Source organism: Coccinella septempunctata, chromosome 2 (assembly GCF_907165205.1).
Source record: "Coccinella septempunctata chromosome 2, icCocSept1.1, whole genome shotgun sequence".
Taxonomy (NCBI): Eukaryota; Metazoa; Arthropoda; class Insecta; order Coleoptera; family Coccinellidae; genus Coccinella; species Coccinella septempunctata.
Genome location: NC_058190.1, coordinates 15,787,611 through 15,800,862, shown reverse-complemented (window position 1 = coordinate 15,800,862; position 13,252 = coordinate 15,787,611). Strand labels below are relative to the sequence as shown.

At 40.7% G+C, this 13,252-nt stretch overlaps 3 protein-coding genes across 3 annotated transcripts; 2 read left to right on the top strand and 1 right to left on the bottom strand.

Moving 5' to 3' along the window:
• The first annotated feature begins 711 nt into the window (after nt 1-711).
• On the top strand, nt 712-1,704 carry LOC123307016 (serine/threonine-protein kinase H1-like). The gene has a single exon (XM_044889218.1). The coding sequence runs from the start codon at nt 712-714 to the stop codon at nt 1,702-1,704; it is 993 nt and encodes a 330-aa protein (XP_044745153.1).
• An 8,593-nt stretch (nt 1,705-10,297) lies between these two features.
• Nucleotides 10,298-11,500, top strand: LOC123307649. The gene is made up of 2 exons (XM_044890041.1): nt 10,298-10,528; nt 10,585-11,500. Exons 1-2 carry the CDS (start codon nt 10,513-10,515, stop codon nt 11,343-11,345), a joined length of 777 nt encoding a protein of 258 aa, XP_044745976.1. The 5' UTR covers nt 10,298-10,512; the 3' UTR covers nt 11,346-11,500.
• A 47-nt stretch (nt 11,501-11,547) lies between these two features.
• On the bottom strand, nt 11,548-13,252 carry LOC123307647 (putative nuclease HARBI1). The gene is made up of 3 exons (XM_044890040.1): nt 12,929-13,252; nt 12,296-12,868; nt 11,548-12,242 (listed from the first exon to the last, which is right to left on the bottom strand). Exons 1-3 carry the CDS (start codon nt 12,932-12,934, stop codon nt 11,718-11,720), a joined length of 1,104 nt encoding a protein of 367 aa, XP_044745975.1. The 5' UTR covers nt 12,935-13,252; the 3' UTR covers nt 11,548-11,717.

Below are 13,252 nucleotides of genomic sequence, written 5' to 3'. Positions count from 1 at the left end.
AATTTTGGTAGGGAACTAAATGTCCCTAGGGCGATTTATTCGACAAAACCCCAAAATGAGGAAAACAGTAACCCAACCGAAGTAAATAGAGACATGACTCACCGTACAGAGCAAATCCGGCACCTACAGGAAGCACATGAGTTTGTGCAAGCTCGCTTGTACAGGGCTTTTGAACAGCAGGCTCATCATTACAACCTACGCCGTAGAGAAGTTCGCTTCCATGTAGGTGACAAAGTTCTCCGTCGCACAAATCCGTTATCATCCGCTGTCGACAGTTTCGCAGCTAAACTGGCTGCAAAATTCGCCGGACCGTATACCGTTATTAAGGTAGTCTCTCCTGTAGTGTATGATCTGAAAGATGAACAGGGTAAGAAGGTTACCAACATCCACATTAAAGATTTAAAACCGTTTCATTCATAATAAAGGTGTTCTCACCTCACCGTTAGTCCGTAAGTTTAACAGGACCGTCTATCATGATGCCGTTAGCCCAGACCGTTGATTCGAGGGCGTTCGTTGCTCTGTTTTCTTCCACCGTACAGCCAATCAGAACCATTGTTGTCGTCTAACCCGTATGTATGGCTGTATAGCAAACCGTTTCAGATGACAACTTTCCACCGTCTGTACAAGATCGACCGGAAGCTGGCCGAAGGGGGGTTTGGCCGGGTTTTCCAGGCTCGGCGGAGGGGCCGAGAAGAGACCGTTGCGGTGAAGATGGTACCCTTCAGCGCGGATGCTATCAGGGAGGTACAGCTCCTGGAGGGCATCAACCACACGAACGTGGTGAGATTAAATGAGGCCTTGGTATCCCCTCCGGACATATACATGGTAATGCCCTTATACCAAGGGGACCTCTGGGACCTGATAGATGAAAAAGGACCAAGGGCGACAGTGTCGGGGTTCTTCCGAATACTGCGTCAAGTGGCGGAGGGAATAGCCGCCTGTCACCGAGAGCACATTGTCCACCGTGACATAAAACCGGAAAATGTGCTCCACCGAGGCGACCGTTACGTGGTGGCCGACCTGGGATTGGCCTGTAAGTTGGAACCGGGGCAGGGCCTCCTTACCGATCTGGTTGGCACCAGTTTATACTGGGCCCCAGAACAACACCGGGGAGACCCATATGGTATAGGAGTGGACCTTTGGGCACTCGGATTGGTGGCCCGATATGTGGCCACCGGTCTGATCCCACAACCGGATGATCGATACTCCGGTGCGGAGCTGGCGGGCTTAAGCTCCCCTGTCCGGTGGTTCATCGAGGGATTGCTTAAAACCGATCCGATCCTTCGGCGACCTGCGGGGCAGTGGGATTGGGCTACAGCCGGCGCGGCACTGAGTATGGGGGTCTGGACGGGTCCAACCTTGCCACCACCGTTAATTCCCATGCCACCACCGTTAATTCCTATGCCACCCCCATTGAGTCCCGTGCCGCCACCGTTAATGCCGATACCTCCAATTTCCGAGTCTCCGTTATCCCCGCCCAATATCCCGGCCGCCGAAGGGCCTGTCCCAGTCGAGCCCATACCGCTGTCTCCAAGTTTGGCGGCCCGACTGAAAGAACAGCCGGACTTCCGGAAGTGGTCCGCTTCTGTGAAGAAAAGGGTGGCAGCTCTCGTCCACCCCGGCGAACCAAAGCACCGCCGAACCCGTCACCGTTTCCGTTTTCCCTCGGGATCAGTCCGACGAATCTGGGTTCCACCCAGTTGAGGGAACAACAACCGTAAGGCAATATGCCCGTCTGTGACCGTCTTACTAATAAACATGTTAAGTCTGTTACCTCATCCAGGGGTGTTAACAAAACCCTCTTATATCCCCAGATTGAACACCGCTGGCGAGTATGGAGTGGAAAGTACCAAAACCTATACCACATCCGTTAGGACCCTTAGGCAAGCACACCACAAGCCTTGCACCGCCGCCACCCGAGGTGTCAGCCCGTCTACCGCCGCCGTCGGCCAATTACCGTAAGAGAAAAGGATATACAGCACAAAAAAGGGACCACCGTACCTCCCCTGCATCCGAGGTCAAGAGACCCGCCTATGAAGAGAACATGGAAGTTCCGACCCGACGACCGCCTGCCCAGCGTACCGTGGGGACCATGGGCCCAGATGTGTTCCTCGAAATCCGCCCGGGTATGTGTTGGCGCTGTGGACAAGGACAGCATAACAGGACGGAATGTACCGGTAGGGCAGTATTATTCTGCAGTAGGTGCGGACGCCTGGGAACTCTATCCAAAAATTGCCCCTGCCACTCCGACCGTCGACAACATACAACCGTACCGACCAAACCCCGGGGAAGAAACCATCAAAAAAATTGTCCGACCAGCTGAACCGCAATCAACGACCGACGAACCGCCACTTACGTTGGAAAGACTGGGAGGCCGTTTGCCAACGAGCGAAGAGCTAGCACTCCGCCCCTGCCGTCGTTGTGGACCCAAAGTGGGATCCTGTAAAGAGAAGACCGACTAATAAACCGTTTAAAACTCGAAACATGTTTTATTCCGTAACCTGACACCGTAGTAAAATCCAACCCGTTAATTAATTAAACATGATCCCCAGTCATGTGAAATTCCGTTTTAATAATTACTGTTCCGTTAACCATCCCACCGTTGATTTGACAAACCCTTTGTCAATATCCTGACAGCAACCGTCACCGTATAAGATTTCATATCCTATTCAGTTCACCGAACAAATCAGTATCTACCATGTCATCTAACTAGAAACAATACTTTCTTTCTACATTTTGTTCGGTGGATTGAATGGATTCATGATACCGTTCAAGCTTTGCAATTACAATTGGAAAACATTATCAAATGGTCAAATTCATCTAGATATAGCCAATCCGTTCAGCAACACCGACATGTCAAAACGATATAAATTGTCAACTGTCTGTGTTTCTGAAAGGTACATCCTGTAGACAGAGCAAAGCACAGCTTGAAATCCGTTACATTCATTATTCTGTGAATTCACAAGGTTCCGAGACAAACCGTTGCTTTAAATATTGTATTCAGAGTAGTTAAGATGAATAACGACTAACAAATACTAACCGTACTACATTAAAAACTGGTGAGATAATCTAAGATAGTCTGAATTGTATCTAGTTCTCTACTACTGTTCTCCTGTGTAACTTTTTCTATGAAATTGTAACACCGATACAGGTGAAAGTGCATATCCGTGATCTGTTCAATTTAATTCTACCCAAGAAAACTGGAAAAAGCTCTGTATACTGTCAATGTTCTACTGTTAAAACATAACCTATGTGGCAATTAAGTCTGTTCTAGGATATCGCTTACTCCAACAAGATTTAACTGAAAGTTCAGCTGTTAACCTACCTAGCGGGGACTGACGGATCAGAGAGCCTCCACCATTCCTCCGTCAAGGATTACGTTCCAACTCCGAACAATATTCTGGCACACAGTGAATGTCCACATCCACCTCCAGTGTTTTGAGAGGGGTCCAATTCACCTTCAACAACGAGTGATGTCAAACTTGGGTACATTTCCACCTACAACGAGAACACAAGTTAGTGAATGGTTCTTCCCACTTGAAGTACTAATCGAAAGAACTTTGGTTTGATGAAGGGGATATTCGAAACTCACCTGCTTGACCCATCTTCGTAGTCAAACGATACACCGAACCAACATCCAAGAAGGAAACAGTGCCAACAAGTGGTCAACGTCAAAGATGCCTCATCAGCCCATTTCATCGTGAATGATAGTTCCCTAAAATCCAACCGTTAATATGAAATGGAACAATCGATATGGAGTACTCACCGTTTTATGTTGCCATCGATTTCATTTCCCAATTCTGGAGTAATTTCATTCCACTAAAAGCACGTTGTTTCTGACAGATACCACCGAACCAACGACAGTCATAGAGTGCCACGGAATAGGTTATGTCAAACGTCTACCGACAATCGGATCAAAGATCACACGCACTTCGGTCCATAGCCAGGGACGACACCGATCACGGAGCGTAACGCAGAGCGCAGAGTATGGATCATGGATCATGGATCGGAGAGAACCACTTATGGAAGGAGCGCCTACCGGACGATTACGGAACGACGCCTGTGAGCAGATCCGGATATCACTTCTATTGTACTGTTTAGATTAGGATGAGAACTCTGTAAGGGTGAGATAGCGAGCACTTAACCGATTTGAATTTCCGATTAATTTTTTTTTTTTTTTTTTGGGCCAGTTACCCCTTATTAAATTGAACTTGTGTCTTCAACGCAACTTCAATTTTTCCCAGGGGAGGGGGATGTAACGATACTTGATTGTTTTTAATAAAAATCAAGCCTCGTTTTAAATATCCGTTTCCCTGAATTTTCCAGTTGAAACAATGCAACACCGTCTGATGGAGATTTCAGTTTCAATATAGTTATTCCGTTTCATTTTGGAAATATTTTTCAGAATTCTGATTATTACATTCAAATTCCGTATAATTGAAATTTCCATCATTAATCCGCCGTAAGAATCCAAAATAAAGAAAAAGTGTCTTTCTGCATTCGGCGTTGTTTTTCCGTCCACAAAAACACACCGAATTCAGTATAAAACAACGTGGATTGCAGATAACGACAGTTTCTTTTACCGATAAAGAGATAACCGCCACCGAGAATATTTCTTCTGGGGAGAATATTCGAGAATTCCGAATTTTGAGTGCAATTTTGATCACGTGACCGTCCACATGTTGGAGAGTTAATAAATAGGACCGCACCACCAGACGAGAATTAATTCATTATTATTCATTCGGTAGTCATTCGTTATTAATTCATGATTATTCATTCGGTAGTCATTCTGCGATTCTGTTTTCAGTCTTGATTCGGTAGTGATTCTTTTCTTGATTTCTTCGTGATTCTTTAATTCATTTCCGCTTTAATTAAGTCTGTCTTCGTATTAAAGTTTTCCTTTGCTTTTCTTTATTTTTTTCTGCTAAGTGGTGGTGTGACCGTACCGGAACAAACTGTAAGTCTCTTCTTGATACCGCATACTTCGTGATTCAAAGTTGCATTCTTTTATTTGTTAAATTGTGTTAATCCTCCTGTTTAACGCAGACTTCTGTCGCCTGGTTCTCTGGTGAACCAAGACCAGTCGACGGAAATCTCGAAGTTTTTCTACTGGTAATGCTTGGCGTGTGACACCCAAGGTTGCCACAGAAAGACCACAGTAACCTATCCCGTCCTACCCCATTTGTGTTCCGTTTAGACTTCCCGTTTAACGCAGACTTCTGTCGCCTGGCTATCTGGTGACGGAAACCAATCGGCAGAGGTCTCGAAGTTTTTCTACTGGTAATGCTTGGCGTGTGACACCCAAGGTTGCCACAGAAAGACCGCAGTAACTGATACCGTACTACCCCTGTTGTGTTCCGTGTAGATTTCCCGTTTACCGCAGACTTCTCTCGCCTGGCTATCTTGTGACAGAAACCAATCGGTAGAAGTCTCGAAGTTTTTCTGCTGGTAATGCTTGGCGTGTACACCCAAGGTTGCCACGGAGAGACCACGATAAACTACCCCGTTATCCTGTAAATTGTTGCATTGTGTTTCATCTGCATCAACCCCGTCCCGTTAATTGAATAGTTTCAAATTCTGATTGGCCTGTACACTGAAAATCACTGGAAGTGCTCGGGATCAAACCCATTGCTAAATTAACCGATTACAGAGACTTGGATCTTTCTGAGACACCCGGTTGCTGTAAATTTTGTGTAAACCCCGTACATCCGTTATTGTCTCAGAAGGAATCAAAGTGACTGCTATTAATTGTTTGCTTTCTTTAATACCTGATAGTTTGACTGAATATAGTTGATTTGAATATTCTTTAATTCATTGATTTCACTTTCTGATCACCGTGACAAGTTATTACATTTCTGTTTTCCTTATTTTTGAACTTGGTCATCAGCTGAATATATTTCTTGACTTGGAAATAACTGTATAGTTCACTGTAATTTAGATTGTTGTAATAAATTCGGTTTTAAAGTACTTGTTATCGCTACCACCTTAGATAAACCCAACTCTGTCTCCGACTAGTAGGTACCTGGGTGGGTTTGCTATTTCTCCCTATTGAAAGAATAGCTGGCGCTCGAGATTAATCCTTTTCCCGACCAAACCCGTTACAATACTCACGCTCTAATGTCGCAAACGCTAGAAATGAATTAATGATGTGAGGTCATATATTAGTGATCTGTGGTCTGAGCTGAGTAGATCCCTATCTATCCTTGCCTTGAGATAGATAACGTCAAACCATAATGGGGTATTTTCCTAAATTTCAAAATATATGTTCTTGAAATCTTTATACCTCAAATATATCGAAATATATTTTTTTCGAAATTCAACATATTGCATTCTGTCTGTATTCACTTTCGAAAATTCTGATTTCAGAAGTGCTTTCTTATGAACATTCTACGTCATTTTCACAATCCGGCAACGCCTATCGAGTTAATAATGATCATGAAAGTTTTTTGATCAACATGGACGTAATTAAGATGCCTAAAATCATAGACATAGAGACATGGACTGAGCAATGTCAGCATGAAATTGGCTTTTTTTATAGAAAGAGAAAAATGATCGTCGGGAATTTACCTTTCTCTTTTTTGTTCACAGGGAGGTGAGTGTGCACCAATCAATATTCTAGAAAGAGACAACTGCATTCCCGACGTGCGTTTCTCTCTGTCACTTTTTTTGACCGTATTTCATGCATAGATAGAAAGGGAAGGCACAGTCCATGTCTATATGTCTATGATAAAAACGTAATAAATATCAAGTTTTGTGATCACATTTGACAAGAAAAACAAACAATGACACAAAATGTCATCGGTTTCAAGAAGGTATAGACACGGATTACAAAAACAATTTTATGCAATTTGTGGATATATCTTCTTGATCGGTTCCACTGTTGTCGAATTAACAAAAATTACTAGACTTTAGTAAAGGCATTCTACGTCACAAGCTTTCACATATTCGAATGTTTACTAAGTTTCGAAATGTGTATTTCTGAAATTTCTGAATTTTGTAGCGAATTTTTCAGGTGTTGGATAACTAATGGAAAAGGGTTTCCATAAATAATCTTATATTCGATTTTGGAGTTTTAGGAAACTTGCCCATTGTGAAATGCAAACCAGATAGATAACTATAGGCAGCCCAGCAAACACTGAAATCCAGTCACTGTACAAAAACTGTACTTCGTTGCTTCAATTGACTGCAGTGACGGTAATGCAATAACTGCACCAAAAAGGACCGTATATGTCCCGGTGGACTGTGCAGTTACTGTACAGTACAAACTGCATTCGACATACCGCCACAGCTGAACTTCAAAAACAGCGATGGTATTGCAATCACTGTACAGCAAGCTGCACTTCAAATGCAGCAGTGACGTGCTAAAACTGTACAGCAAGCTGTACTTTAAATGCAGTATTCACTTTGCAAAAACTGCACAGATAGCTGCACTTCAAATGCGGCAGTTACGTGCTTAAACTGTACAGCAAGTTGTACTTAAAATACAGTGGTCACTGTGCAAAAACTGTACAGCAAACAGCAAGCTACACTTCAAATGCAGCAGTTAAGTGCAAAAACTGTACAGCTAGCTGTATTTTATATGCAGTTTATTCACTGTGCAAAAACTGTACAGCAAACTGCACTTTGAATATAGCAGTCAATGGGTAAAAACTATATTGAAACTTGCAATTGCGAAACAATATTCTACTAGAGAAGTTCCTAGTTATAAACAGAAAATCTATTCTGCAAATTGGAAATTATCAATTTCACTTGATGTTTTGGCGGTAAGTGCAGGGTTGAGTTCACGCAATTTGAGGAATGTCCTGCTCTTGGGGGTGGAGGTTAAAGAACCCTAGGAGTTTCCTACGTCAATCGCCAAAGCATCGTAGTTCGTGCCTGCTATAAACGCCGGTTATGTAGAGGATATATGCGTCGCCGGTGGCGCCATCTTTTGGCGTATGCTGCACCGCAATAGACGTGTATATTACCCTGTGATCGCAACCGTCAAGAGCAGTGATGCCATCATTTGGCATAATGATTCTATCATTAACTCTATATCAAATACTCAATTTTTGAAATGAAGAATTGCAAATACAGAAACTGTGCAGTCACTGTATGTCAATTAATGCGTTTTGAAAATGCAGAATTATCAATACCGAAACTGTGCAGTTAGGTACAGTACATCAAAAACTGCGTTTTGAAAATGCAGAATTATCAATACAGTAACTGTGCAGTCACTGTACATCATGAACTGCTTTTTGAAAATACAGGATTATCAATACAGAAACTGTGCAGTTACTGTACATCAAGAACTGCGTTTTGAAAATGCAGAATTATCAAAACAGAAACTGTGCAGTTACTATACATCAAAAACTGCTTTTTGAAAATGCAGAATTATCAATACAGAAACTGTGCAGTTACTTTACATCAAAAACTGCGTTTTGAAAATGCAGAATTATCAATACAGTAACTGTGCAGTCACTGTACATCATGAACTGCGTTTTAAAAATGCAGAATTATCAATACAGAAACTGTGCAGTTACTGTACATAAAAACTGCGTTTTGAAAATGCAGAATTATCAATACAGAAACTGTGCAGTTACTGTACATCAAAAACTGCGTTTTGAAAATGCAGAATTATCAATACAGAAACTGTGCAGTTACTGTACATCAAAAACTGCATTTTGAAAATGCAGAATTATCAATACAGAAACTGCGCAGTTTCAGTACAGCAATCTCTGTGCTGCATTCTGGTGGCACTTGTAGTGCAGTATTTGTACGGTTGCTGTATATTGTGTTTGTTGGGAGACAAACTGGAGATAGCGATCTATCCCTTATCTTGGATAGGTTATTGAAAACGGCCGTTAGTCATTTCATGTAATGCACCAAGTTTATGCATAATAATATTAATAATTTTCATTTCGAGAACAATAGTATATAATTTGTCATATTTCAAATAATATGAACGGATTTGAAAACGCGTTTTTCTCAACTCTAATGTAAATTGACATCGATGCCCAGCAAACACTGTCACTGTACAAAAACTGTACTTCGTTGCTTCAATTGACTGCAGTGACGGTAATGCAATAACTGCACCAAAAAAGGACGTGTATGTCCCGGTCGACTGTGCAGTTACTGTACAGCATAAACTGCATTCGACATACAGCCACAGCTGCACTTCAAAAACAGCGATGGTATTGCATTCACTGTACAGCAAGCTGCACTTCAAATGCAGCAGTGACGTGGTAAAACTGTACAGCAAGCTGTACTTTAAATGCAGTATTCACTTTGCAAAAACTGCACAGATAGCTGCACTTCAAATGCGGCAGTTACGTGCTAAAACTGTACAGCAAGTCGTACTTTAAATGCAGTAGTCACTACCCAGTCAACCAGTTTCAGTCACAGGGAAGTTGTTGGGAATTACCACTGTGGAAATGCGACTTCACAATGTTGATTTAAAAAAAGGCCACCAGTACTTACTGGAGAGTGCTTAATGTCCGCAACATCGCATATTGCGGGTAATTACCCAGTACATCACATAGTAGCCCAACAAACACAATATACAGCAACTGTACAAATACTGCACTACAAGTGCCACCAGAATGCAGCACAGAGATTGCTGTACTGAAACTGCACAGTTTCTGTATTGATAATTCTGCATTTTCAAAATGCAGTTTTTGGATGTACAGTAACTGCACAGTTTCTGTATTGATAATTCTGCATTTTCAAAACGCAGTTTTTGATGCACAGTGACTGCACAGTTTCTATATTGATAATACTGCATTTTCAAAACGCAGTTTTTGATGTACAGTAACTGCACAGTTTCTTTATTGATAATTCTGCATTTTCAAAACGCAGTTCTTGATGCACAGTAACTGCACAGTTTCTGTATTGATAATTCTGCATTTTCAAAACGCAGTTTTCGATTAACAATGACTGCATAGTTTCTGTATTGATAATTCTGTATTTTCAAAACGCAGTTTTTGATGTACAGTAACTGCACAGTTTCTGTATTGATAATTCTGCATTTTCAAAACGCAGTTTTTGATGTACAGTAACTGCACAGTTTCTGTATTGATAATTCTGCATTTTCAAAACGCAGTTCTTGATGTACAGTAACTGCACAGTTTCTGTATTTATAATTCTGCATTTTCATAACGCAGTATTTGATATACAGTGACTGCACAGTTTCTGTGCACCGGCGACGCACTACTCTATAGCTTTGTTTTGGTTGCGAAATTCAGAACGGTTCTCGGATGGTTCTAATTCTGCGCAGAACTGATGCGCCGTGGAAGCTCGGCCATGAACTATTCCAGAACGGTTCTGGAAGTATTCAAACCAAAACACAAAAACAGCTAATGAACCATCGAACATGGATCAGTGTTTCGGCGCCAATATTTGAACTTAGGTAGTTTACCATCCCTGAAATAATAAACCACACCCTATCCCCCGCAACATTGTCGCCTGCATAAGAAAAGTTCAAGTTGCTTCAGCCAGAGCTTCAGCCTTATTATATTAATAATAAATTTATTCATGATGAGTGATGAAAGTAAGTCTTATAGAGAATTTCTTGTGAAATGATGATTAATAGTTGATATATTTCAGATGTTGTAGAATATATTTCTTTGGACAATAATTTGGACAATTATTTCTTTAATAGCCGAGATAGAAATCTAGCCTTAATAGATCTATATAAAAAATTTAAATCAAGAGTGGGAACGGTGGAAATGCGATCAAACAAAAAATTATGGGAAGTGGTTGCTAAGGAATTGGTCACCATTTTTAAGGTTCCAGTAACTGCCACCAAGTGCGAAAATAGGTGGAAAGTGCTGGAACGCAATTACAAAAAGTGCGTCGACAACAATAATAGGACGGGAAGGGGTGTAAGGATTTTCGAATTCGAAAAAGAATTCGATGAAATTTACGGAAAGAAAAAAAATATAAGGCCAATTCTACTCTTGAGTAGTGCAACAGTAAATAATCCACAAGATGTAGCTGCAGCTCCATCAGCTGAAGAACCTGTTCCAGGAACATCTCATCAAGATTCCCAAGAGGACACCATATGTCCCCCATGTCTGCCCAGTACATCCCGAGATAAAGAAAATACTGGGGCTGCAACGGCGAGGGCAACATCAAAGATTGTTAGGAAGAGGTCACTAAGAACAACAACCTCTTCCTACAAAAAACGAAATGACATTCTTGTGGAGATGAAGAATGACTTGAAAAGTTATTACGAATCAAAGAAGAAAATTGATCTGGAAAAATTAGAGATAGCAAAAAAAAAGCTTGAAGACCGAACGAAAAGAACAGAACTTCTAGAGCGATATCTCAAAATTCAGACGAGCGTAATAACTTTTCAAGAATGATCATCTCCACAAGAATGATTCATGGCTGTGAAAAATTTTGTTTACAGAAGTTTATCTACTTGTTTTAAATCTATTTTTGTTTCCTATTCTACGTTAGTGATTATTTATCCTCTCTTTTTAATTGTGTTTTTATTATATTTTTCTCTTTTTGATAACTGTTTTTTTATCCTTAGGTTTTTGTTTTTTCTTGTTACCTATAATGTGAATAGAAAATATTTTTTTATCTAACTTAGGCTTTTGATTTACCTGTACTCACCTTTAAATATTTGCATTAAGTCTCAGATGTCATGGTAACATGATCACATCTGATGAGAGGAAAAAATAAGAGAAAAAATAATAATTTTTCTGAGAAAAAGCAAATTTATTGGTTCTTTATATATGTAACATGCTGGCAATATAGTTACGGAAGTTCAAGCCAACAACATTACCCTCGGCTTCCTCATCAATTTCTTGATTGTCAGGAAATCTTTCAACATCATCAATATCTTCTCCATCAGCAACTTCCTCGTCAAATTCTTCCAATGACAAGTTATGTAGTACACAACACGCTCTGATAAAGTGGCAGATGGTTGGGATGCTCCTTAATTTCAAATGGTACAATTGCCTAAACTTTTGCTTTAATAGACCAAAAGTATGTTCTATCAGTACTCGACAATGACTCAATTTTTTATTAAAATTAGTTTCCACAGGTGATAAGTGGCCATTATTTTTATATGGAGTCAGAAGGTTTCTCAAACAAGGATATGCACTATCTCCCAATATGTATTTATCCTTACATAATGCAGGCAGATTCACATAAAGAGGAGAATTCTGAAAAACTCTTGAATCGTGTACCGAGCCAGGAAATCCAATGAACACATCCCTTATTCGTCTCTTTGAGTCACAAACTGCCTGAAACTATAAAATTATAATTTTACAATCTACCCTTAATCAATTTATTTATCACTTACTTGTATGGAATAATATTTTTTCCTGTTATAATAGGACTCATGATCTTCTGTTGGTTTGTCAATTCTCACATGACTGCCGTCCACACAACCCAGCACATCAGGAAATCCCATAGAAGCAAAATCTTCCATGATGAAATTTTTTTCTTCCTCTGAGGGCCATTTAATAATCTCTTTCGACTTATTACTTATAAAAACGCTGATATTCTCGATAATGAGATGTAGTGTGCTCAAGGCGATATTAAAACGATCAGCTACATCTCGAAAGGATGCAGCTTCATGTGTAGCATACCAGCAGAAAACCCACATACATTTTTCAGCATCGATTCTTGAAAAACCAGTGTCTTTTTTGGGATAGTATTCGCTTTGAGCAAACTCTTCAGCCAAATTGAACAAAACACTTCTTGGCACTTTGAAGTGCTCCATAAATTCCTTGTCCGTGTATGAGGGAATAATGCTCTCAGCATACAATTCGTTTTTTTGATGATGTTCCAGAACTTCTGGTAAAATGGTCGCCAAAAAATTATCCTCATCATCAGAGGATGATGAACTTGAACTAGATTCAAATAAAAGATTCTGGAAATAAAAAAGAAACAGTTGACCAAATATTACTCAGACGTTACATGGACTACCTACCTCCATGAGTTCTCAAGTCACACAAATATCAGAAAATTAAATATATATTGATTATAATAATTATTACGGAGAGGTCCTCTCTGCTAATTAAAACTTTCGAAATTGACAGAACTTTTCCCGCTTGCTGCTACACGTGCGAAGCCAGAACTACCTGATTCCAAAACGATTCTTAGTCAAACGTAGGAACCGCTTTCACCGTTCTAGGATGGTTCGGAATCGATCCCAAAAGAAACCAAAACAACCGTGTCCCGATTCCGGAACAGTTCCAAGAAAGTTCGAGATTAACCAAAACACGGGATTATGACTGCGCATGTGCGAACGGTT

Bases quoted from the DNA above. Each gene is read 5' to 3' on its own strand.
- LOC123307016 (XM_044889218.1), top strand. From the start codon at position 712: ATGGTACCCTTCAGCGCGGATGCTATCAGGGAGGTACAGCTCCTGGAG.
- LOC123307647 (XM_044890040.1), bottom strand. The intron at 12,243-12,295 runs GTAAGTGATAAA...ATAATTTTATAG, and splicing joins AAAAATATTATTCCATACAA to TTTCAGGCAGTTTGTGACTC.